The 26552-nt window shown below is 46.3% G+C and overlaps 1 protein-coding gene across 1 annotated transcript; it reads right to left on the bottom strand.

Annotated features, from left to right (window-relative positions):
• Nucleotides 1-1300: 1300 nt before the first annotated feature.
• NPFFR1 (neuropeptide FF receptor 1) lies at nt 1301-22344 on the bottom strand. Its single transcript, XM_045195928.2, is given in 10 exon segments — nt 1301-1438; nt 1440-1485; nt 1487-1653; nt 1655-1796; nt 1798-2124; nt 5985-5992; nt 19405-19442; nt 19445-19510; nt 21810-22179; nt 22300-22344. Coding segments are annotated over 10 exon segments (1347 nt in total).
• Between the last annotated feature and the right edge of the window lie 4208 nt (nt 22345-26552).

Here is a 26552-nt window from a genome sequence, read left to right on the forward strand (position 1 = left end):
GGCCCCACCCTCACCCAGGGACCAGGAGAAGGAGGGCTTTTCCCTTTGCCAGTCACCCTTGCTTGCCTTGCGTGTGCTCAGAGCAATAACTTCCTCCTGCTGCATCTTTGCTGGGGGTGGGGTAATCTGTCATCCCAGCCACACTATCTTGGTTACCCGGGCAATACTGCACTGCTCCTGTGGCCTGTTCCCCTCCCGCTCCTGCTCGCACCCCGGTACTGGCCAGGTTACCGGTATCATCATCAGAATACCACAAGATGAAGTTCCTGGCATCTATGGCACAGAAGGCTTTGGGGGAAACTTAGCTCCTCTTCCCTTCTCCTCCTCTCTCTGAAGGGGAGGTTGTCAGGGAGCCTTAACGCAGCCCCCCGGTCTGCCACAGATGAAGAATAAGTCTACCAAGACATGATCTGCTTGGGGAGGAAAGGTGGCCAATCTCTCAAAGGAGAAGGGCCTTGATCCTTTTTCTCCATGGGCTTTTATTAGGTTCATTCACATAGGAATGCAGATAAAGCTCATCAATCATTGTCAGCCAGTAAGGATTAAACAATACAGGATTTACAGAGAACCTTGACGGCTTATTCTGAGTTACAGCCAATCAGCTAAATCAGCTAGAGGGCCATAAAACTTTAGGCGCTAGACTCATCTCAGGTCTGGACCCTTATCCTTTAAGCTGAGGGTACAGATTAAGTAGGTTTCACAGGAATGTACGTTTTTTTCTTCGGCCTGATTCCCCAGGGAATCTGCCCCTCCCAGCACAGGACTGCACTGCCCTCTGTTATCGCTTCAGGCTCAAGTCAGACAGGGAAGTAAAGCAGCCAAGAGATTAGGAGACTTCTTGCAGATAGAATGAGGACTCAGGCTATTTCAAAGCCAAGGGGCGAGGGTCCATCAACCCCTTTTGCCACACACCCCCAGAGTCCTTCCCTGCGAGCTTATCCCTGGTGACCAGAGCCTGTCTTAGGTTGATCCTCCCTTGAGGATTCTTACCCGTCATTGGCTAACTGGCCAAGCTCAGGGCCAAGCAGGGTGAAGTGGGCAGAGGTGGCACTTCTGCCAGGGCGATAGGCTTTGTCTCCTTAGTGGCTTATGGTCCCAACTCTGACTCAGCCTTAACCATGTGGGGTTACAGCCTCTGAAACCAGGCAGGGCGGTTCCCAACAGGAGGTAGCAGAGAGGATACCATTAGCAGCTGCCCAGTGCCTTGTATTTGAGAAGGAGGCACTCTGGCACCCTCTTCAAAACTGCACCAGGCTGCTATCACATACAGGGCTCACATGTCCAGTCCTGACCCTCCGATTCAGGGTCTACCCTCCCTATGCCACTCAAATGTCCCAGGCTGGGAGCAGCCAGGGCCCTCTCCAGCCAAGCCATGGTGTGCCATCGGGTCATGGTGTGGCAGGAGGCAGCCAGGCCTGGAAGCTCCCACTGTGGGCCCTCACATTGGAGGGCAGGCCAGCATCCCTGGGCTGCACCCCCATCAAACTCGTGTGAGCAGTAGGCCCTCTTGTGGCTCCCCTACTGCAGCGGGCAGAGCCAGGCACGGAAGGCAGCCTGGAAGCCATGGCAGAAGTTCTCGTTGAGGTAGCCATGGATGGTGGGGTTGGTGCTGCTGTTGAACAAGGCCAGCCAGTGGGCAAAGGGGAAGGAATAGGAAGGAGTAGACAGGGACCGGGTGCGGCTGAGACTCACTGAGCTGCTGCTGGTGGGTGAACAGTGGGAAGGAGAGTGCCCCCACAACTAGCATGTGCACAACCTTGGTCTGGTACCAGAGCCCCCACCTGCCCTCAGCTGCCCTCCTTGCCCACTTGGCCTGGGCCCAAGCCCTCGATAAGCTTTCAGGTGTACATGACCATGAAGGGCTTCAGCGGTGTGAGGTAGGCGTGTGAAAAGAGCATGGCGATGTAGACCCGGCGCATGCCCTTCTCAGGCCAGGCCTCCCAGCACAAGTAGAGTGGGGAGGAGCGGTTGTGGGTGTCCACCATGAAATGGTGCTCCTCATGCATGACGGTGTGACAGCAGAGGTGCCCATGATGAGCAGGGCAGGGCCCAGGTGACCGCGATGTGACCAGCACCTCCTGCAGGGCCGGCTCTCCACAGAAAGGGTGCACAAGGCAGCAGAATCTGTGGGGAGGGAGGAAAGAGAATCACGGGCTCTAGGAGGGTCCCAGTCATCCCCAGGTGAGAGCTAACCCTGGCCGAGGGCCAGCGGGTGCGGGTATTTTACATTCATCATCACATCTTAATGGCAAAGAAAGCCCCGATGTTAATTAGGTTAGTCTGCAAGCAATTGGTTTCTCACCTGTGAGGAGTCAGCTCTCGGTCTCTGTAGCCAAGGAGCAAAGGGGAAAAAATGACTTAAGAGGGTGGGGAGGAGGGTACTGCAGGGAGTGTGGGAAACAAGAATGCCGTTTGTGCACTTTTGGGGTAACCTGATTATCTGGCACATAACAGAGCTGTTTGTCTGTGCATTCTGTACTTGAGTAGGCCAGCGAAGTAGGTGTATCAAAGAAAATGTTTTAGCTATTTATGGATTCTCCAGAAGACTTTGCGACCCTACACGGCAGGCTGTCCCTATGTCGTCTTGGCCACTGTCCTTCCAACGGGCCTTCAATATTAGGACAGGTCTGTACCATTTCCTCAGTCGAATGTCTCAAGCAATTATTGTTACACTCTTACTTTACAGTTGAGGAAACTGGGATTCACGGTGTTAAGCTACTGGCTCAAGGTCACGTCGCTAGCGAGCAGCAAGGATGAGCCTTGATCCCAGAGTTGTTTTGCTCCACTAAGCCGTGTAAACTAGCCGCTATAAACCCTCGCTGTGCATTAAAACCAACTGAAGCATTTTAAGAAATACTTGTCCCCAGTTCTCCTGGCCAAAGATCCCAGTCTAATTAGTCTGGGGAGGACCCATGGCCACTTAGGGGCGGAATCTGCAGTAGAACACAGGCCTAGAGCTGACTCTCAGCCAAGTGCTCTTTCTACTTCACCAGACTGTGTCCCGCCCTTCTGCCTGGCCACCCTTCGCCCTGCCTGACGGCACCCTCTCCTCTCCCATGGCCCGTCTCATGCCTTGCTGTCTCGATCGGCCTGACTTTGCCCTGCTTGTTTCATAGCATCACATGCTTAATAAATTGCCAAAGAACAAATAATTCTTAAAGCATGTAGTACCGACTACAGTAGAATATCAGGTAGTGGATGGAGAAGAATCCTGGGGCAGAGCAGCAAGTCTTCCTGGAGGAGATAAGAAATTGAAGGAAATTGCAGACACCACTGGAAGAGGTTTCACGCTCAAATCTCACCAACAATGAAAACAAAGTGAAGATCGGTGAGGGAGAGGGGCTTCCCCCGACTATTCAACTAGTTAGCGGCCTTGCAGAGACAGGAACCCAGTCCCATCACCCCAGCATCCGACATCGCTGGGTCGCAAAAGACTGGGTTTGAGCCCTGACCAGTGGCTCATTTGGTTGGAGCATCGTACCGTACGTCAAAAGGTTGTGGGTTCAACTCCCGGTCAGGGCAATACCTAGATTGCAGGTTCGATCCCCAGTTGGGACATGTATGGGAGGCAGCCTGTTGATGTTTCCCTCTCACATCAATGTCTCTCTCTCTCTCTCCCTCTCCCTTCCTCTTTCTCTAAAATCAATGGAATTAATCTTGAGTGAGGATTTAAAAAAAAAAAAGACTGCACTTGATAAAAGCGGTGTAACACGGGACTCCGAGCCAGGGAGCTGCACTTGTGTTTTTGATACTCTGTAAAAACCACCCGGAAGCCAACACATGTGGACGTGCAGTTTATTACTCATGTCACAGGGGAGCGCGCTGATGGCGGCGGATCGGGCAAGAGGGACCGCACCCCGCCTCCGGTCTTGGAGCTACTTATGGAGTTAGGGAGAGGGTAATGGAGGAGGGAGCAGCGATGGCATGTGAAAGCTCTACATGTTTACAATAAACAAAGGGGCCTTAAGAGGGCTGGGGCATTCAGATATAGGCTTTTCCTTGTGCCTTCTGGCTGCTGGCCAGTCAACCATCTGTTCTCTGAGGTCATGGAGGGGCCATGTCCTGAGTAACCCCACAAGCAGAGGTGCAACAGGATGTGATCAGGACATTAGATTCTACAAAGGGCAGAGTGAGGAGACTCCTCGGTTTCTCCCCTTAAAGCTGCAACAACTCAGATAACTACAATTCAGCACAGGTTCCCTTGCTCAGCACACAGATGTGTCTGAGAGACCCATGCATTGAGACATCTGGAGGTGGTCACATCAGAACATGCAGGAGAGATAAGGTAGGGGAAGGACAGTGACGGGGGCCACAGGTGCAGTCTGGTGCCCACCGTGGCCCCAGCTCACGCAGTAGGGAGGAAGGAGTTGGGTTGAAGCCCACCCTGGGCATCCTGGAGGGCCAGAAGCAACGTTTCTGCCTCAGTGGCCAGCACCAATTGAGACTAAACTCTGGCGGAGACATGGGACAGCATGTGGCAGCAGCAGACGAGCAGCCACCATCACTAGTAGTAAGGCAAAGCTGCAGACTCCCAGCCCCACCTCCCCCTGCCCACCTCCCCCCCACCCACTGTGGTAGAGCCTGGTAGAACAGCGGTCCCAACCTTTCTGGCACCAGGGACTGGTTTTGTGGAAGACAATTTTTCCACAGACCGTCAGGGGTGGGGATGGTTTCAGGATGATTCAAGCACATTATGTTTATTGTGTACTTCATTTCTATTATTATTAGATTGTAATATATAATGAAATAATTATACAGCTCACCATGATGCAGAATCAGTGGGAGCTTGTTTTCCTGCAAATAGTCCCATCTGGGGGTGATGGGAGACAGTGACACTGAAGTGTGTTCCTTGTGTCCCATCTACTCCGTAATCTCATTTTGGTGCTGTCACTGCAGAAAACCCTGCCTCACAAAGACAGGATGTTGGAAATGGCAGCAGGCTTTTCAGTGTTTTTGTGGAAATCTCGGGATATTCCACCTTGACTTTAGTCCAGGACGTCTGGGGATTTGAAGTTGTCTCAAACATACTTTTAAGGTCGCCGTCATTTGCGATCTCAAGCAGCTTGTCCTCTTCTAGCACAGACACAGTCAGTGCACCTGACTTATTCACAGATGGGTTGCGGATCCATTCCTTCCCAGTTCAGGGTCTTTTGTGGTTGGGGAGTAATGCTCTAACTCCTTTGAAAGCTGAGAGGTGATCACTCACGAGTTGGAAGAAAGAAGGCCCTGGCTCAGTCTCTTTCAAAATCTCTGCTAATGTTTGAAACATGTCAGAAATCCCAATGTTCGCTCATCGCCCCCATAATTCCAGTTTGGCTTTGAATGCAGCCACTTCATCTGCCGACTTGAACACGGTTGTGGTTCTCCCCTGAAGTGGCAACTGAGTTCACTGAGTAGGTTGAATATGTCACACAAGTAAGCAAGTTTTATGACCCACTCCGTGTCACTGAAATGTGCTGCCAGGGTGACTGTTTTTCTAAAAGAAATCTCTGGAGCAGCTCTCTTAACTCAAAAACTCTGGCCAGTGATCTACCTATGGAAAGCCACCTCGCTTCTGTGTATAAGAGAAGACGTGTGTGTCCTGTGTAGATCTCCTGAGGGCTGCAGGCACAGACGTGAGTTAAGGGCATGTACTTTAAGGTGGTCGATAACTTTAATCACGTCCTGCAAGATGTCGTTAAGTTCAGGTGACATTTTTCGGCCAGCCTGCACAGTGCGGAGACTCACATTCAGAAGTGAGCTCTTTGACCCGAGTAGTGAAACCAGAAAGCCGTCCAGTCACGGCAGCCATTCCATCCGTGCATATGACACGAAATGACCAATTCAGTTTTCCTGACATGTAATCAGTCAAAGACTTGAATAGTTCTGCAGCTGTGGTGTTGGTTGGTAACGAAAGTGCACAACACATATCCTCATGCACGTCCTCCTGAAAAACATACCGCACAAAAACAAGCCTTGTTGCCTTGTTGTCAACATCGGTAGACCGGTCAACCTGGATTGCATACCACGGTGACTTACTAATCCTCTCTAACAATTGTGCCGCAATATCCTCTGCTCTTTCATCAGTTTGACTAGTTACGGTGCTAGCTGAAAGAGGGACACGTGCCACTTTTTGAACTGCAGCCTCTCCTAAAAGTTCATGATAAAAGTCCTTAGCAGCAGGCAGGATCAACTCTTCACCAACTGTAAAGGGCTGCGTAGCTTTAGCAACGCGCTCAGCCACTAAGAATGATGCTCTCAGCACAGATACATTTGATGAAGTGGCGGCCTTCAATAATTGCTTCTTTCTTTGTGTTCACATTTTTTACTTTTGAAAACATCAAAGGCTTGTCTTTTAATGCAGGGTGCCTGGTCTCCGCGTGGCGAAGCAGTTTTGAAGGTTTCATGGCTTCATTGGATAGCCGGTTGCCACATATTAAATGAAGTGGGCTTGGAGAATGTGAATCATCTGTTGCAGTGAACCTGTGATTCAAGTAGGACTCTTGGTATTTTCTTTTAAATGCAGCTTTCTTTTTGTTGGTGGTCTTAGAGTCTTCTGCTGTCTCGTCACTGTGTCTTTCCCACTTTTTGAAGCTCTCCAGCGGCGTTTGTTTCTGCTCATTTTGGCTGGGTTAGCATGTGGGCTTACCGAACTGTGGCCGAGACGAGTGTGCAGTGCAGGAAAGAGGCCCAGATGGAAATGGTAAATAAACTAATGGGCGGGCCATGCATGGACTGAAATAAGTGTCAGATTCTGACTTAAAGTTTTCCACCACATGCAACTGTACAATTGAAGTGCATCAACTCGCTACTGTAAGGCCTGCCACCAGATGCAGCTTAATTGTCACTTGTCACTCACTGATAGGGTTTTGATATAAGTCTGCAAGCAGTTGATTTATTGTGGTCTCTGTGCAGTCAAACCTCTCTGCTAATGATGATCTGTATTCACAGCCGCTCCCCAGCACTAGCATCACCGCCTCAGCTCCACCACAGATCACCAGGCATTAGATCCTCATAAGGAGCGTGCAACCTAGATCCCTCCCATGCGCAGTTCACAGCAGGGTTCACACTCCTATGAGACTCTAATGCTGCCGCTGATGCGACAGGAGACAGAGCTCAGGCAGTAATGAAAGTGATGGGGAGCGGCTGTAAATACAGATGAAGCTTTATTCTCTTGCCCACCGCTCACCTCCTACTGTGCAGCCCTGTTCCCAACAGGCCATGGACTGGTACCGGTCTAAGATCCTGGAGTTGGGGCCGCCTGTGGTAGAGGAAGCAGAGATACCTTGAATAAGCACAGTGTGGCTGGCAGCTTCTGGTTACAGGAGGCAGAATCAGGAACTCATAGTCCCAGAGCCCCATCACTCTGCCCCTCCCACCATGGGGGTAGTACCCTGAGACTGAAGCCACCCAGACACAACAGGGATGCACACCTCCTTGAAGAATATGGGGCATTTTCCACAACTGAGGCAATACCACTTCACCAAGATCCTGGAGGTGCCAGTAGTGCAGGAAAGAGAAAACAAAAACTTGTGCTATAGCATCTACTGGGAAACAAAAGAAAGACCTCTACTTATCACCCTGCTGAATTGTTAAGAGCAAAACAAACAAACAAACAAAAAAGAGTTCACTACCTCAAATGCCCAGGCAGAAAAACAATCCATCAAGCATTATGAACAACCAAGGTAACAAGGTAGCTCAGAAAGAAAATGAAAAGTTCAGTGATGCACAAGAAAACTCAGGAAGGCAATTCGGTGAGCTCAAAAATGAAACCAACTAACAAAAGGAGTACTTTATCAAAGAGATTCGTACTATTAAAAAGAACCAAACAGAAATTCTGGAGCTGAAGAACTGAACAAATGAGATAAAGAATGAATTAGAAAAAAACTGGAAATAGAGCAGACCAGATGGAAGAGAGAATTGGTGAGCTTGAAGATAAAAATCCAGAAATGACTCCAGTGGAGGAAGAGCAAGAACTGAGAATTTAAAAACAAAAAATGAAAAAACTCTGTGAGAACTATTTGAGTCCACTAGAAAGAGCAACATAAGATCAATGTGCATACCAGAAGGGGAAGAGAAGAAAAAGGGAACAGAGAGCCAATTCAAGCAAATACTCAGAGAGAACTCCCCAAACCTTTGGACAGAGCTGGATCCTTAAATGCAAGAAGCTAACGGAACACCTAATTATCTCAGTGCAAAAAGACCTTCACCAAGACACATTATATTGCTATGAGTCTGCAAGCATTGATTTGTTGTGGTCTCCGTGAAATTTTAATATAGTTAAAATTTCAAAAGTTAATGACAAAGAAAGAATTTTCAATGCAGCCAGGGGAAAAAACACCATAACCTACAAAGGAAATTCCATTCAATTACAATCAGATTTTTTTTCAGCAGAAACATTATAATCAAGAGAAGGTGGAATGAAATAGTCCAGATATTGAACGTGAGAAACCACCGGTCAAGAATAATATATTCAGCAAACTTATCCAGTAGATAAGAGAAATAAAAGCTTTTCCAGACAAACAAAAACTGAGAGAATTTACCACCACAAGATTCGCATTACAAGAAATGTTTCAATGAGCCTCCTTCCTGAAACAAAAAGTAAAAGTCTCCAAGATTTTGAGTAAGATGACAAACAGAAGCAGGAAATTGCAACTGTTTCAGGATAGGGCATTAAAAGCTTAATTATAACATAAAGGTTAAAGGGAAAAAAGCATTTTTTTAAAAAGACTACAACTTCTGCAGTTTGGAGATGAACACAGCATAAAAAGGGTGATTTGTGACAACAAAAACGTGGAAGTGGAGGGAGAAAGGGCTGAACTTGCACAATTGAATGAAGATGAGATCAGAAAAAGGACAATTGTATGAATGAAATATCTTTTACGTAAACCTAAAGGTAATTTCAGAAAACAAATATATAGAGCTGAGACACGTAACATAAAAGAAGAGGGAACAAAGAAAAAATTACAGAAAACTACCAAACTAAAACAGCAGACAGAAAGACGGGGGAACAATGGACATTCGGAGCAACCAAACAACAAAGATAAAGTGGCTGAAGTCCTCAAACATCAACAGTCACCCTAAAAGCAATAGGCCTGAACTCACCCATCAAAAGTCAAGATGGATTAAAAAATAAGACACAACCAAATGTTGCCCAGGAGACCCAACTCAGCTACGAAGACAAACATAGGCTCCAAGTAAACCGTTGGGAGATGCTGCTCCAAGCAAATGGCATCCGGAGAAAAGTGGGTGTAGCCACATTTTATCAGATAAAATAGATTTTAAGATAAAAAGGTGTGGGGAACCGTTCCAAGCGTGGGAAATGTGGCTCAGCCCCCACTTGGAAAACCAGTGGGGAGCCCAAGTAGGCGGGCAGGACCCACGTCCATGGATAAGTTCTCCAGTGGGAAATCAGGCCTGCATTGTACCTAGACTGCTATGAGACTTGCTCTTGCTAAAACTCCCTCACCCTGAATTGAGAAAGCAAATGTTTACTGAGTATCTTTATCTTCCCAGAATCTGGGCTAGACCCTCCAGGTATGGGACAAAGCCTTTTCGACCATTTCTGCTTTTACATTGCAAATATCCCCCTTTGATGTACTCAGTGACTTCCTCTCCTGTGTCTGCAAAGATACCCACCCCAAACAAACCTATGAATAATAAATGAGGACCATCTTTGATGTAGGAGGCCTAGAAAAACAATAAAGCCTGTCCAGGCAGGGGTGAAGGGGTCTCTCTCTCTAACTTGGAGAGTGGCCACGTAGCCCCTTTTCCCCCACCGGATTTCTATAGTCCGTGTGTATGTGTGTTTGAATACTGAAACCTCAACAGCAGATCTTGCGGGATGAGATCTGCGTCAAAAAGGGAAACAAGAGACAAAGATGGACATTTTATAATGATAAAGGGAACCATTCACCAAGAAGACCTAACATTTCTCAATATATACAAGGGTGGGTAAAAGTAGGTTTACAGCTTTTGGGTATGGAAAACATCACTGTAATTAATAAATAATACAAGAATAAACTGCGTGTTTCTTGTACTCACTACTGTAAATCCACTTTTGCCCACATTCTATGCACCCAACCTGGGAGAATCAAACTATATAAAACAATTACTAACAGACGTAAAGGGAGAAACTGACAGAAATGCAATTATAACAGGGGACCTGAATACTCCATTGACAGCAACGCATAGATCATTTAAACAAAAAGTCAGTAATATCTGCTTTAAATGACCATGGGCTTACTATTTATAGAACTCAACTGTAAACCTACTTTGGTCCCTACTTCTTCTCAAGTGTACAAAGAATATTCTCAAGGATAGACCATATGTTGGGGCACAAAACTAGTCTCAATAAATTTAAGTAAAAAGATTGGTATCGCACCAAGCGTATTTTTCCAACCACAACAGTATGAAACTGGAAATTAGCTACAAAAAGCATGCTGGGAAAACCACACATGTGTGGGAATTAAACATGCCACTGAACAACTATTGGGTTAAAGGAAAAGTAAAGAAGAGAGCAAAAGATACACAGAGACAAGCGAAAATGACAATATGACATACCAAAATTTAGAAGATAACGCAGTTTTAGCATTATAGGTACACAAGAAACAAAAATCTCAGACATGAACGAGAAGTTACAATGGACCCCACAGAAATACAAAGGATTATACAGGAATATTATGAAAGGCCACCCACCACCAAATTTGATAACCAAGAAGAAATGGATGAGTTCTTAGAAATACATAACTCTCCTAGACTGAGCCATGAAGAATTGGAAAACCTAAATAAACCATTCACTAGTAAGGAAATTGAAACAGTCATCAAAAACCTCCCCAAAAACGAAAGTCCAGAACCAGGGGGCTTCACTCATGAATTCTAGTCAAAGAAGGATAAATACCTTTCTTTCTCAAACACTTCCAAAAAACTGAATAAGAGGACATTGTTTTGGGAGGGGGGGGGCATACAAATGAACTTTATTTAATATTTAATAAAGCAGGCAATCTTTGTTTCCAATCTCTGTCCAGAGAAATGCAAAATGGGATGGAGGGCAGGACATTTTTAAAGGACAAAGGATAAGGAACAAGGAAAAGAAAAACAGAAAATGAATGAGGAATAAAAAACTAAGTCGAGAGACAAGAGCTGGCTCCGAGTTTGGGGACTGGCTGACCATCCTGTGTTTCTGGTCAAGTGGGACGTTTACAGGAACATGAAAGTAATCTAAATTTCAGTTTGCTTGCACAGCACCATGCGCAGGAGCGGCTCCATCTTGGGCCTAAAAATGGATTTCAGCACTCTTACTGAAGCTTCTCCCGGTTCCCCAGCGTTTTTTGATCTTTCTTCAGTTTTCCCATTGCACGTTGTCTACACCCCATGAAAGTAATTTTTTATTGTTTGTCCTCTTTTAAACCCCAGACTTCACTGTGAGCTGCTTGAGGAAAAACTTGTGCTTTTCATCTTTGCATCCATGGTCCTAGCATAGGTCCCAGTGCACAGTCAGTGCAGGTACAACCCTTCATAAAATATCAACCGTCAACAGAAGTTCACAATCTGGGAGTACAGTTTGAGGTCTGTTTTTCCCTGTATTCAAAATTATGGTTCAGAGGGAATGCCTCTTAACTCATTTTATGAGGCCAACATTACCCTAATACCAAAACCAGGCAGGGACAACACACATACATGGACACAGAATTACAGGCCAATAGCTTTGATGAACATAGATGCAAAAATCCTCAATAAAATACTAGCAAATCAGATACAATAATACGTTAAAAGGATTATATATCATGATGAAGTGGGATTCCATCCAGGGATGCAAGCATGATTTAACACATGCAAATAATCAATGTGCTACACCACATCATGAAATAAAAGATAAGAATCATATATCAATAGATGCAGAAAAAGCATTTGACAAGGTACAGCATTCATTTATGATTAAAACACTCAAAATAGATGTAGAAGGAAAGTACCTCACCACAATAAAGGCCACATATTACAAACCCTCAGCTAATATACTCAGTGGTGAAAAACTGAAAGCTCTTCCTCTGCAATCAGGAAGAAGACAAGGATGCCCACCCTTGCCAGTGTTACTTATCGTGGAACTGGAAGTCCAGCCACAGCAATCAGGCAAGAAAAGGAAATAAAAGGCATCCAAATTGGGGATGAAGAAGTAAAATTGTCACAGATGGCATTAGTCCAAATATAGAAAACCAAGAAGACTACACCAAAAGACTCTTAGAAACAAATATAATAAAGTTATAGGATACAAAATCAATATACAAAAATCTATTGCATTTCTATATACCAATAATGAACTATCAGAAAAAGAAATTACAACAATCTCATTTACAATTGCAACAAAAAAGATAAAATACCCAAGAATAAACTTAAAGGAAGTGAAGGAACTATACACTGAAGACTATAAGACATTATTGAAAGAGGACTCAGAACCAAGATGGCGGCGTAGGTAGACACACTGCGCCTCCTCGCACAACCAGAACTGACAGAGAATCGAACGGCAAGGGGGACCAACACCAAGGAAACAGAAAATAATCATTCATCCAGACTGGTAGGAGGGGCGGAGACGGCACTGGGGTGGAGAGGACTCGCGTGGCTGTGGCGGGACTGACACTGGCGGAGTGTGGGACAAATGGCACAGGCAGTCCGAGCACTAGCAGACCCTGCGGTCCCACATTTGCACAGATAAACCCAGAGGGCCGGACTCAGAGTGGCGGAGAGTGGGGCAGGCAGAGTGGCGGGTAGCACCTTGCGGCACCACATTCACCCACAGATAAACCGGACGAACGGCGGGCAGAGAAGCAGACCGCTGCGCAACCTAGGGCTCCAGCTCGGGGAAATAAAGCCTTAAACCTCTGATTGAAAGCGCCCCTGGGGGTTGGGGCGGCAGGAGAGACTCCCAGCCTCACAGGAGAGGTCGTTGGAGAGACCCACATGGGCCTAGAGTGTGCACAGGCCCACTTACTCGGGAACCAGCACCAGAGGGGCCCAGTTTGATTGTGGGTAGCAGAGTGAAAGACTGAAATCTGGAGGAGAGTGAAGCGGGCGCCATTGCTCCCTCTCGGCCCCGCCCCCACGTACAGCATCACAGCGCAGCGACCAGCATTACCCCGCCCCAGTGAACACCTAAGGCTCCGCCCCTTAAAGTAACAGACACGCCAAGACAAACAAACAAAAATATGGCCCAAATGACAGAACACTTCAAAGCTCCTGAAAAAATACAACTAAGCGACGAAGAGATAGCCAACCTATCGGATGCACAGTTCAAAGCACTGGTTATCAATATGCTCACAGACTTGGTTGAATCTGTTCGAAAACCAGATGAAAAAATGAAGCCTATGCCAAGAGAAACAAAGGAAAATGTACAGGGAACCAATAGTGATGAGAAGGAAACTGGGACTCAAATCAATGGTATGGACCAGAAGGAAGAAAGAAACATCCAACCAGAAAAGGATGAAAAAACAAGAACTTGGAAAAATGAGGAGAGGCTTAGGAACCTCCAGGACACCTTGAAACGTTCCAACATCCGAATTATAGGGGTGCCAGAAGGAGAAGAGGAAGAACAAAAAATTGAAAACTTATTTGAACAAATAATGGAGAACTTCCCCGATCTGGCAAAGGAAATAGACTTCCGGGAAGTCCAGGAAGCTCAGAGAGTCCCAAAGAAGCTGGACCCAAGGAGGAACACAAGGCACATCATAATTACATTACCCAAGATTAAACGCAAGGACCTACATCCAAGATTACTGTATCCAGCAAAGCTATCATTTAGAATGGAAGGGAGGATAAAGTGCTTCTCAGATAAGGTCAAGTTGAAGAGGCTCATCATCACCAAGCCCTTATTATATGAAATGTTAAAGGGAGTTACCTAAGAAAAAGAAGATCAAAAATAGGAACAGTAAAAATGACAGCAAACTCACAGTTATTAACGACCACTCATAAAACAAAAACGAGAGCAAACTAGGCAAACAACTAGAACATGAGGGTTGTCAATAAGGGAGTGGGAGTGGGAGAGGGGGGTAAAGGTACAGAGAATAAGTAGCATAGATGATAGGTGGAAAATAGACAGGGGGAGGGTAAAAATAGTGTAGGAAATGTAGAAGCCAAAGAACTTATAAGTATGACCCATGGACATGAACTATGGGGGGGGAATGTGGGAGGGAGGGGGGTGGGCAGGATGGAGTGGAGTGGGGGGGAAATGGGACAACTGTAATAGCATAATCAATAAATATATTTAAAAAAAAAAAAGAAAGAGGACTCAAAGAAGTGGGAAGATATCCTGTGTTTATGGATTAGAAGAATTAATATTGTTAAAATGCCCATATTACCTAAAGCAATATACAGGTTTAATGCAATCCATGTCAAAATCCCAATGGCATTTTTCACAGAAATAAAATTTAAAATCTTCAAATTTCTGTGGAACCACAAAAGATCCCAAAGAGCCAAAGCAATCATGAGATAAAAGAGCAAAGACAGAGGTATCACACTCCCTGATTTATTGTACTCTAAAGTTACAATAATCAAAACAGTATGATATTGACAGAAAAACAGACACACAGACCAATGGAACAGAATTAAGAGCCCAGAAAAAAATCCATACATATATGTACAACTAACCTTTGACAAAGGAGTCAAAAACGTACAGTGAACAAAAAAGCCTTGTCCCTGGCTGGGTAGCTCATTTGGTTAGAGCATCATCCTGATACACCAAGGCTGTGGGTTCAATCCCTGGTTAGGGCACAAACAAGAATCAACCAAAGAATGCATAAATTAAGTGGAACAAAAAAATCAGTGTTTCTTTCCCACTCTCTATCACTGTTTCTCTTTCTCTCTCTCTCTGAAAAAAAAGCCTCTTCAATAAATGGTGTTAAGAGACCTGGAAAGCCACATGCAAAAGAATGAAACTAGAAGATTGGGCTTCCAGTCAAAATGGCAGCATAGCTAAACAAGCTCACCTCCTCACACAATCACATCAAAATTACAGCTATATTATAGAACAACCATCACTCAGTACCAGTAGAAATTGAGTTGAATGGAAGTCTGACAACTACCGAATTAAAGAAACAACATCCATCTAGATTGGTAGGAGGGGTGGAGACATGGAACGAGCTGGCCCCACATCCATGTTTGGCAAATAAAAATTCAGGAGGGATATCTCAGGAGCAAGGAGGCCCAGCCCCACAGCAGGCCCCCTAGCCCAGGATTCCAGTGCCAGGAAGATAAATCCCCATAACATCTGGCTGCAAAATCTGACAGGGATTGAAAGAAACAGCACATGAACTTACTCAGGTTCGCTCCCTCTGAGCTCTAGCAATGGGGTAGCAGCTTGAAAGGCACCAGTAGCATACAGGGAGGAATTGAAGTGGCTAGCCTCAAGGAGGGAACTAGGTGACAGCTTTCTCCCAGACAGAAAGGCAAGCAGAGTCACAGAGCTGGCAGGTGGGTGCCATAACTGAGACTCCATCAACCTGGCTAACACTGTTTGCCTCACTCTGGAGATCCCCTCAGGCTCCATCCCACCCAATTTACAGCTGTTAACAGTTACTTTTCCATACGAATGGCTGGTCTTGACTCAAGATTCACAACTTCCTAAATCCTCTCAAACAAGCAACAACCAGCCTCAATGAGCCCTCAGGCCCTGTACCTATTGCTAAGTGGCCCCAGGCCTAAACACTAGCAGTAGCCAGCCTAAATTCACAGCTTGGCTTCACCTAGGAATCTCCAAGCCCAGCACAAGTAGCAGCCATCTCAGATCGCTCTATAGCTCAGGCAGCATGGCCCTGGGCAAAACACAGGTGGGGGCTGACCTTGGTCTGTACCACCCAGGAAACTCCAGGGCCAGTGCACCCAGTGAACAGCTACAGACCACACTGGAGCACCACCACCTTGACCCTGCACAGCTGATCCTCCACAGAAGGCAGAGGTTGGTAGTCAGTGGTCACAGCCAATCCTTGCAACTGACTGTCCTGGGTAAATCCCTGTCATTAACCTGCCAACAGCAACCAAGGGTCAACTACAAGAGGAAGATGTACTCAACCCACACAAAGGGCACACCTCAAGTACCCCCCTTGGGTGATAGGGGAGGCTGTGCCATTGGACCCTATAAGACACTTACTGTATTAGACCACACAACCAAGACAGGGAGCCTTAGCAGTTTTATCTAATACATAGAAACAAACACAGGGAGGCTGCCAAAATGAAGCGACAAAGAAACATGGCCCAAATGAAGGAACAGATCAAAACTCCAGAAAAACAACTAAACAAAATAGAGATAAGTAATCTATCAGATGCAGAGTTCAAAACACTGGTTATAAGGATGCTCAAGGAACTTAGTGAGGACCTCAGCAGCATAAAAAAGATCCAGTCAGAAACAAAGGATACACTAACTGAAATAAAGACAATTCACAGGGAAACAACAGAGTCAATGAAGCTGAGAATCAAATCAACAATTTGGAACATAAGGAAGCAAAAAACACCACACAGAACCACAAGAAGAAAAAAGAATCCCAAAAAAATGATAATAGTATAAGCAGCCTCTGGGAAACTTCAAGCATTCCAACATTTGCATCATAGGGGCACCAAAAGGAGAAGAGAAAGAGCAAAAAATTGGAAATCTGTTTGAAAACTTCCTTAATCTGGTAAAGGAAATAGACATACAAGCCCCGGAAGTACAGAGAATCCCAAACAAGATGGATGCAAAGAGGCCCACTCCAAGACACATCATAATTAAAATACCAAAGGTTAAAGATAAAGAAAGACTTAAAAACAGCAAGAGAAAAGCAGATAGTTACCTACAGGGGAGTTACTGTAAGACTGTCAGCTGATTTCTCTAAAGAAACTCTGCAGGCTCGAAGGGTTTGGCAAGAAATATTCAGAGTCATGAAAAGCAGGAACCTACAGCCAAGATTGATCTACCCAGCAAAGCTTAGAATTTAGAATAGAATTTATAATTTAGAATTTATCATTTAGAATAGAAGGGCAGAGAAAGAGCTTCCCAGACAAGAAAAAACTAAAGGAGTTCATCATCACCAAACCATTATTATATGAAATGTTAAAGGGACTTATTTAAGAAAAAGTAGATCAAAACTATGAACAATGAAATGACAATAAATACATACCTTTCAACAATTAAGTCTGAAAAACAAACTAAGCAAACAAGAACAGAGACAGAATCATGGATGTGGAGAACATTTCAATGGTTACAAGATGGGAGGTGGGTGTAGGGGAATGGGTGAAGAGGTGAGGAGATTAAGAAGTACAAATAGGTAGGTATGGAATGGGGATGTAAAGTACAATATAGGAAATGGAGTAGCCAAAGAACTTATACACATGACCCATGGACATGAACAATGTGTGGGGATTGCCTGAGGGAGGAGGGGATGCTGGGTGGAGGGGAGCAAAGGGGAAAAAATTGGGATAACTGTAATAGCATAAATAATAAAATATAATTTAAAAAAGAATGAAACTAGACTGCTCTCTGACACCATACACAAAAATTAACTCATAATGGATTGAAAACTTTAATACAAGACATTAAACAAAATACATAAAAGGAAACATAGATACTAAACTTAACAGACTTTGGTTTCAGAGGGGGTCTTGTGATTTTGATCCCAAGGCAAGGGGAAAAAAGCTGCACAGCAAAAGAAACCATCAATAAAACAAAAAAAAGCAGTGACCCAAATGGGAGAAGATATTTGCAAATGATACTTTTGATCAGGAGATACATATTCAAAATATATAAGAACTCATACAACTCAACAACAACAAAACAAACAACTAGATTAAAAAATGGGCAGAGTACCTCTCTCCTCTCATACAGCCAACAGATACGTGAAAAGATGCTCGACATCGCTAGTTATGAGGGAAATGCAAATCAAAGCCACAGCGAGATTCCACCTCATCCCTATTAGATGGCCATTATCAGTAAGAAAGAAATAAGTGTTGGGGTGGATGTAGAGAAAAGGGAACTCTCACACAACGCTGGTGGGAATGTAAATGGTGCAGCCGCTATGGAACACAGTATGGAGGCTCCTCAGAAAATTAAGAATGGAGGTTGCATATGGCCCAGCAATTCCTTTTCTGAGTATCTATCCCCAAATTTTGAAAACACTTATTCTAAGTATGTATGTACCTACATAGTTTTTGCAGCATTATTCACAATAGCCAAGATGTGGAAGAAACATAAGTGTCCTTCAGTGGATGACTGGATAAAGAAGATGTGATATGTATGATAGAATACCACTCGGCCATAAATAGACTAAACATTGCCACTTGCAACAACAAGGATGGAGCTTGAGAGTATCACGGTAAGTGAAGTAAGTCAGATGGAAAAGGAGAAGGACTACACGGTAACACTCATATCGAAGAGTTGATACAAAAAGCCAAAATCAAAGGCACTCATAGATTCAGACAACAGAATCTGGTTAACAGAGGGGAAGGAGGTGGGGGAGGACAAAGAGGGTAAGGGGTCAAATACAAGCCTTTGGCGGTGAGCACACAATGGAATATGTAGATGTTGTATCATCAAGTTGTACGCCTGATGTATATCATGTTCTTAACCAATGCTATCCCAGTAAATCTAATAAAACTAAGTAAATAAATAGGAAGGGTGGGACTAAGAGGTGCCTGTGTGGGGAAGAGGACAAGGAGTTGGGTGTGAGGTAAGAAAAAATAAAACAATATTAACAGCTGCCGTTTTGACCCTGTGCCAGACAGTGTGCACCAGGGTTACAAGCAGAAGCTCACCGAAGCCTCCCAGCCGGCCTGTAGGGCACTGTCCTTTTTACAGACGAAAATCTGAGGCTCACATTGGTTAGGTAACCTAGTGAGAGAGCTCATGAGAGCGGGGAGGACTTACTGCAGTTAGACCAGAATTCTGTTGCTTGCAAAGCCTCTTTGGTTCTTGGCTCCCTTCCATGCTTATCAGAGAATCTGATGGATCCTGAGGCTTGAAAGACCAGAAGTAACTGGTGATGGGGTGGAGATGGGGAGCCAGGAGGGCCTGGACTGCCGGGGACCTGAAAAAAGGCCGTGGAGGTGGAGTAAAGGAACAGGGGGACACCCTTCCTCCCCAGCCATACTGAAGCCCACCTGTTAAGCTGGCTCCCCTGCTCAGAGTCATGGGTGGTAGGATTCCCACCACCCAGGAAACAAGGACTGTCTTCAGGCTCCTCCTAGGCCCCAGGAATCCCTATTAAACCTCCTCAGGAGCTGCCTGTAAGCCCTCTGAAAGGAGGTGGTGGTGTCCTCTGCAGGCCCCCTAATTCTAGAGGGCAGCCTCTAGGTTCAGCACCACCCACCGTGACACAGACCCAGCCTTCCCCCAGTGAAGAGAGTGTCTCTTCCTAGTGCCGGGCCCAGTCAACCAGGACAACCTGGGTAGGAACTCTCTCCCCTTCTCACTGCAATGGCCACCAGTGTGAAAATGGAAGCCGGCACAACATGTCCTGCACCAAGCCGCTCATCTTGCATGTGGCGTTGTCCAGGGGCCACCCTGCAATGATTTAGTCTGCCACAGAATAAGAGATGTCTCACCCACAAAGGGCCAAGGATCTCAGGCCATCTAAGCCAGTCCCCTCTGGGGCTTGCATCTTCCCTGCATGTCCTGACAGGCAGTCATCTCGCCTCTGCTTACACACTTCCAGGAATGAGGAACTGACCATCCCTAACCACCAGACAGTTCTGACTGTTAGAGAGACAAGCTTTAAGTCAACCAATGACTTCTTTCCGTGAGCTTTGGATCCATCCAGCCCAATGCAGTTGGTCAGAATGCACACAAACAATGAGACACACATTACATTTAATAGAATGTTTGCTATGGGGAAGGGGATTTGGAGTGGGGTAGGGGTACAGAAGGGAATGAATAAATTAAAAAATAAACAAGGGGCTTTACAACAGAGTGAAGTCACACCGTGCCATGGACTGTGAATGTGAACAATTCAACCATCTGCACCTGGGTCCTGAAAGAAAGAGAGAAAGAGAAGGAGGGAAGGAGGAAGGAAAGGAAAGAAAGAAAAAAAGAAAGAAAGGGAGAGAAAAGGGAGGGCAAGAGAAAAAGAAGGGAAGGAAATGAAAGGAAAAAAAGTCATATGAAGTTTTATTTTAAGGCAGAAACTTCTGTTAGAAACAGCTCCTAAATACCCACCAGACGGAGACTGGTTAAATACACTGCAGAGCACAGGTGGCAAACACAAGGCCCGCGGGCCTAATCTGGCCCTCCACCTTGTTTCTACCTGCAGCAGCTCCGAGCTCTCGCTTAACTGTTAAGGAGTAGTTACATGTATACAGTCCTAAACTTACATTCGGCCCTTTGAAGGCAACCACGAGGCCGATGTGGCCCCCGGTGAAAAAGAGTTTGACACCCCTGCAGCACATCCATACAATGGAATTCTAACCAGTTGTAAGAAGAATGAAAATTCTTTAATTTATTAACATAAAATAACTTCATGTAAACCAATTTTAACACATTCTATTTACAATATACATGCTATATTTTTAGGCAGAGAAAGGGTAAAGATGCAGAATTGACTGGAAAGTTAGCATTTTTTTAGAAATTTGCTTGTCCTTGTATATAACACTTTTGGAAAGAGACACAAGAAACTGGCAACATTGTCCTCCAGGAGAGGAAGGGGTGGAGGGGACGTTTGCACCGGATATCTTTGGGAGATTTTTACTATCGAACCGTGTGGGTGTGTTATCTGTTCAAACAATTTTTAAAATTTAAGCATGTGCAAAGAGGACTGGCAGAACCACCTTAACCAACTGGGGATCTCACCATGTCATTGCTGATCGGGGTGTGTGCCTGTATGTGTGGGTGCGTGTCTGTATGTGTGGGTGTGTACGTATGTGTGTCTTGGTGTGTTGGGAAGAAAGATGCACAGCTTATGTTCAACAGCCCTGAAAGAACCCAGGATTCAGCAGTGGGTAAAGGTCCCGTCAGGCAGGGCCAGGATACCTGAGGGGAAGCTGACTGCCCTGGCTCCACTCTCCTGGGTTCTAGAACCTATAGAAACCAGGACTGCAACTTCCCTGCCCCGAGTCAGGTAAGTTGCTCAGAAGGGGGCTCTGAGCTCAGAACCTGCAGGAGCAGACCTCTAGGGGTCTCCACAGCTCTGGAAATCCGGAGTCCCAGGGTCCGTGGCGCCTATTCTGGAACCTGAAGAGGGTAGATGACGCGGCTATCTTTGCAAATGAACAGGCAGGCGTTTAGTGGTCCGGAGGTCTAGTTCTACTTGCAGTCTTCTAACAAATCCCTGCTAAATGGCTGGCCAGTCCCTACTTAGACACTCCCAGTGACAGGATGCTCACTACTTGTAGGGCAGACTGTCTTTTGTTGGAGAACATTTCAAATAAGTGGATTTTTAGGTCCTTGTTCAGAAGAAACCTGTCTCCCTACCACTTCTTCCCACTGGTTCTGGTTCAGCGCATGGGAGCTACCTGGGAGAGTGAGACTGAAGGGCGCAGTGATCAGTAATATGGACGTGAGAATGGGAAACATGAAACTTAGCTGTGTAACTACAGACCTGTCCCCAGTCACTCTGAGCATCGGTGTCCTCATCGAAAGAATGGGGATAATAATAATGCAGACTTCACTGGATGGTGGTGAGGGTTGATTAGGATAATACAGGAAGAGTAAGTCACACAATGCTGGGAAAAAGAAAAAGATTAATTCATTGTATCTATTATTCTAGTCTAATCTCTTAGCCACAGGACTATCTTGAGAGTTTCAGACAGTGGCTTCCGGGCTAAGAGAGCAGGCCAGCAATGATTTCTGGGGAGGGTGCCCCCACCGCTTCCACTGTCCACACCCACCAGGGATGAGGTTGCCCACAGGGCGGTTGGCACGCAGAAGGTGCCCACCAGCAGGCCTCTGACGGCCAGGTTGGGAATGAGCGTGTTGGTGACGGCACGCATGTGCGGGTTCTTGAGCACGATGAAGCAGACCAGGGCACTGCCCACCATGCAGAGCAGGAAGGTCAGCATGCGGGCTACGGTGAACGTGGGCACCCCTGGTGAAGAGTGCCGGTGGCAGGAGGAGAGGGTGCGGTTTGCAGCCCAGGTGGCCTCAGTGTGACTCCCATTCTGGCGTGGGGACCGGCTGCTTTGGAGGCCGAAGTGGCTCCCGTAGGAGCAAAGGAGCACATGGATCAGGATCCAGGGTGAAGAAGAGATGACTGACTTTCACCAACGACGAGAACCTTCTGTCCTCCAAACCCTGACGGTGCCCTAGTGCCCCGCTGCTGTGCTCAACTCCAGCTCTGACCAGGTCCAACACTTTCCACCCGCAGCCACTCAAACCCTGATCTCACACCTCTCACCCTGGCAGTCTCCTCCACTACTCATTTCCCCGTGCCGCTGCTCTCCATTTGCAAGCAGCACCCCTCTGCCCCATCTACCATATTTTGCCGTGTATAATGGGCAGTTTTTTTCCCAAATTTTTGAGGGAAAAATAAGGATACACATTATACATGGGTAGTACTAATTCCATATCTATATAAATGTTTTAATTCTTTTATTTATACTTGTGCATTAAAAGCATAACTCTAGAAAGCAATGATGATATCTGCATGCAAAAGAATACCCTGGAATACAATAATTGGTTTTGTTTCTAAATATAAGTAAATACATAATTGAATTTAAAAACTAAAATGGAAGATTCTTTTTCCTGAAAGTTGGGCCAAAAACATGGGTGCGCATTATACATGGCAAAATACGGGTGTACTCGGTCCTTCTCAGCCCCGCTCTCTGCCCCAGAGGCTGACCTGGAAGGACCACATCACCCAGGGTCCCTTGCCCTCTGATTTCTGACAGGCTTTGGCCAAGGGAGGCACTGAGGAAGATGGAAGGACAGGGACGGGGAAGAGGGAAGTCAGAGTGTTCATCTCCTGCCTCCTTCTCTGCCACCTTTTCTGCCCGTGGGGCTGTTTCCGCGGGCACACCTCCTGTTAGGTGACTCATCGTCCACGACTCTGGCTCTCGAGGGGCCACACTGACACTGCTCGCTTTCTGCACCGACAGCTTCGGGTGACTGCCAGTCCCAGGGGTACTTCACCATGCCCTGCTGGCTCTCTTGTCCCCCCTTCCCCGCTAAGGTCCTCTGTTAGACTCTCTCCAGCTAAGCCCTTTCTGAGTGCACCACCTGTTTTCTTCCGGGACCCTGGCTGTCACACCCTCCAAGTCTTCGATGTCCTTCCTCACCATCTCCTCCACAGAACTGCAGCTGGGAGAATGAAAGGAGAGATTAAATTCACCAGAAGGACATCCAAAGCCAAGGCCGCTGCCCATCCTTCACCTTCTCCCCTCGCGGCGATCAGCTGCTCGTTTGCACAGCATTCAACAAAGCGCTTGCATACCTGTTATTTACTCTAGCCCTCCCACTACCACATGAGGTAAACAGGTGAGGTGTTAGCCCATTTCACATGGGACAGCTGGGACCAGAGGGGTTCCGTGACTTGCTCAGGTGGCACAGGACTATGCAGCAGGGTTGGCCCTGCTCCGAGTGTCTCTGAATCAGCTACAGGCTTCCCTTCCACATTCGGCAGGGGGTGGCTCAGTGTCCGGCCACAGCTCTGCTGGGAAGTCATTAGATGTTGTGATTAATGATGTTGTTTCATACTCTCTCCTCCTGCCTTCCTCTGGGACTGAATGTAGCCTCATCCTGGGGATGAAGAGTCTTCGGGGAGTCTTCTGTTGCATCCAGAGCTCAGCCACTAGCCCGGAGGCCCACTGGAGGCTTGGGACCTGGAGACTAGAGAGACCCTGTGGGAGGAGCAGGCCCAATGAGCTGGCACAATCGACCTGCTGGGGCTGGCAGGTGCCGAGGGGCACTCTGGGCAGCGGGGGGTGGGGGGAGCGGAGCAGAGAGGGGCAGAGTGTCTGCAGGTAGGGGAAGAAGCTGGAAGTTTCCAGTGCAGTCAGCGGAGGAGATAACATTCCCCTGTGTAGGCCCCTCCAGGGGCTCCTAATTGCACCCAGGCATCTTCATTCTCATATGGAAAATGTCAAACATGTATGAAAGAGAATGTTACAGTGAACATATATAAGAGAACGTAGTTTAATGAACAGCACAAGAAAGAAGAGTATAAAGAAACCCCATGTATAAATCACCCACTCTCAACAATTATCAACCCAAGGCCAGTCTGGTTTCACCACACTCCCACCTCTCTCTGCATTATTTTGAAGCAAATATCACATGATTTTTTTCCATCCATAATATTTTAGCTTGTATCTCTAAAAACTAGGACTCAAGCCCTGGCTGGTGTGGCTCAGTGGATTGAGCGCGGGCCTGGGAACCAAAGGGCTGCCTTACTGATTCCCAGTCAGGGCACGTGCCTGGGTTGCAGGCCAGGTCCCCAGTGGCAGGTACTTGAAAGACAACCACACATTGATGTTTCTTTCCCTCTCTGTCTCCCTCCCTTCCCCTCTTTCTAAAAATAAATAAATAAAATAGGACTAAAAAGACCCCATAACCACAGTATCATTATCACACCTAACAAAATTAACAATTACGTCATAATATCTTCAATTATTTCAGCATCCAGCATTGAAAATTCCTTGATTGTAACATAATTTTTAAAATAATTGGCTTGTTTGAGTGAGGGTCCAAATAAGATTTCTGTTTCTCTTATCTATTATTATGTGGCAAACCACTCCAAAATTTAGTGGTGCGGCACTGTGGCTTGGTGATCTGGGCGGTCCCTCTGCCGGTCTCTCTCGGGAATACTCACACAGCTGCGGGCATCTGGCGGCTCCACGGGGCTGGAAGGCTAAGATGAGCTGCTTGTCACATGGCTGCTGTTGCATGCTGGTTATTGGCTGGGGTGTCTGGGCTGCCCTCCACATGGCCTCTCATTCTCCAGGAGGCTGGACTGGGCTTCTTCACAGCCTGGTGGACCCAGGGTTCCAAAAGAGCAAGAGAAGAAGATACAGGCTTCTTAAGACACAGGCTCCGGAATTTTCTCAACATCACCTAGGCCACATTCTGTTAGCCAAGGCAAGTCACAAAGTCAGATTCGAGCCAGAGGAGAAACAGTTTCCACCTTTTGAGCGGAGAAACAGCAACATCACGTTGCAAAAGGTATGTGGACACGGGGAATACGATTCATTAAGATTCATTCTTGTAAAATCTACCTCCACCTGCACATTGAATTTGGTTGACGTGGCTCTTCAATCTCTTTTAGCTTCTAGGTTCTCCTTCTATCTCTTTTGTCCCCTATAATTTATTTGTCATATAAATGACTAGTCATTTGTAGAATTTCTCAGGCTGGATTGGACTGATTGCTCCCTCATGATGTCATTTTACTTGTTCTCCTCTTTGTCCCTGCATTTTCTATAATTGATAGACAGAAGTAGAGGCTTGATCAAATTGTCTGGTGGTCTCCCTCTTCTTTTTTTTTTTGGAGGCTAAGCCTTATTAGTGGGCTCAGGAGATGTCAGCCTGATCCCCCCCACTGTCAAGTTCCCCACCAGCTTTTCATCAGTGTTTTCAGCAGCAGCTACTAATGGTTATTGCCTAGACCCCTCACTGCATCTCAGATGCAGTCCAGACCCTTTACTGCATGGTCTGGTTCCTCTGGTCCCACCCCCTGACACACGCTTCCCGTTACATCCTGCCTACCTTGTGACAGCTCCTACGCACTGTTGCTTTTTCCAGCTCCAGCTCCATGGTCTTTTTCTCTTCCTATTCCTTCTGCCTCTTCCCTTTATTTATTTATTTACTTACTTACTTACTTAAGACAGAGAGGGAGAGGGAGAAAGAGAGAAATGTCGACTTGTCATTCCACTTATTTATTCATTCATTGGTTGCTTCTTGTATGTGCCCTGACCAGGGGTCAAACCCACAACCTTGGCATATCAGATGATGCTCTACCCAACTGAGCTACCTGGCCAGGGCCTGTCTTCTCCTCCTTTAGCTCCCAGCTTAAATGTTGTCTTCTCAGAGAAGCCTGACCTGTTTTTCTATTTAAAGTTGGTGCCCCACTATCATCTCTCACGGAATCCTGTTTATTTTCTTCAGTCTGTCAATATCTTATTTGTTTCAGGTTGACTGTCTACCCTTGAAAGTCAGCTCCTGGGGAGCAGGGACCTTCCCTATCTTCTTGGCAGCCATGTAGCCAGCATCCTCGTCAGTGCCTGCCCATGGTGAGTGGTTCAGTAGATGATTGTTGACTGGATAAGTGCTTGTTTCAAGGGAAAAAGGAAGAAAAGGTGAATGCTGACCCCAGGTGAGAGGACCCCACCCCAAGCCGGTATTGCTGGGGTTGGAAGGCCTTCTCCAGGGTCCTCCCGAGATGCTCATCACAGAGTCGGCTGGGAGCCTCCCCAGGCAGATCAGCCCTGCTGAGCCTCATGGTCAACTCTGAGTCAGTCTCCGTGACCTTCTGGGGAAATCTGGGAGTGTGGATGGGTAGAGGCAATTGCCAGAAACTGCCTGACTAGACTCCAGTCTCTCTGTTTCCCCCACTGCCTTTCACATGGCCTCAGAGAGTGGCTTAGTGAGGCCATGTTCTGCAGTCTGTCTGGGAATGAGGTTGCCCATCTCCCAACCTCTG

This window comes from Desmodus rotundus, chromosome 4 (assembly GCF_022682495.2).
Source record: "Desmodus rotundus isolate HL8 chromosome 4, HLdesRot8A.1, whole genome shotgun sequence".
In the NCBI taxonomy this organism is placed as follows: domain Eukaryota; kingdom Metazoa; phylum Chordata; class Mammalia; order Chiroptera; family Phyllostomidae; genus Desmodus; species Desmodus rotundus.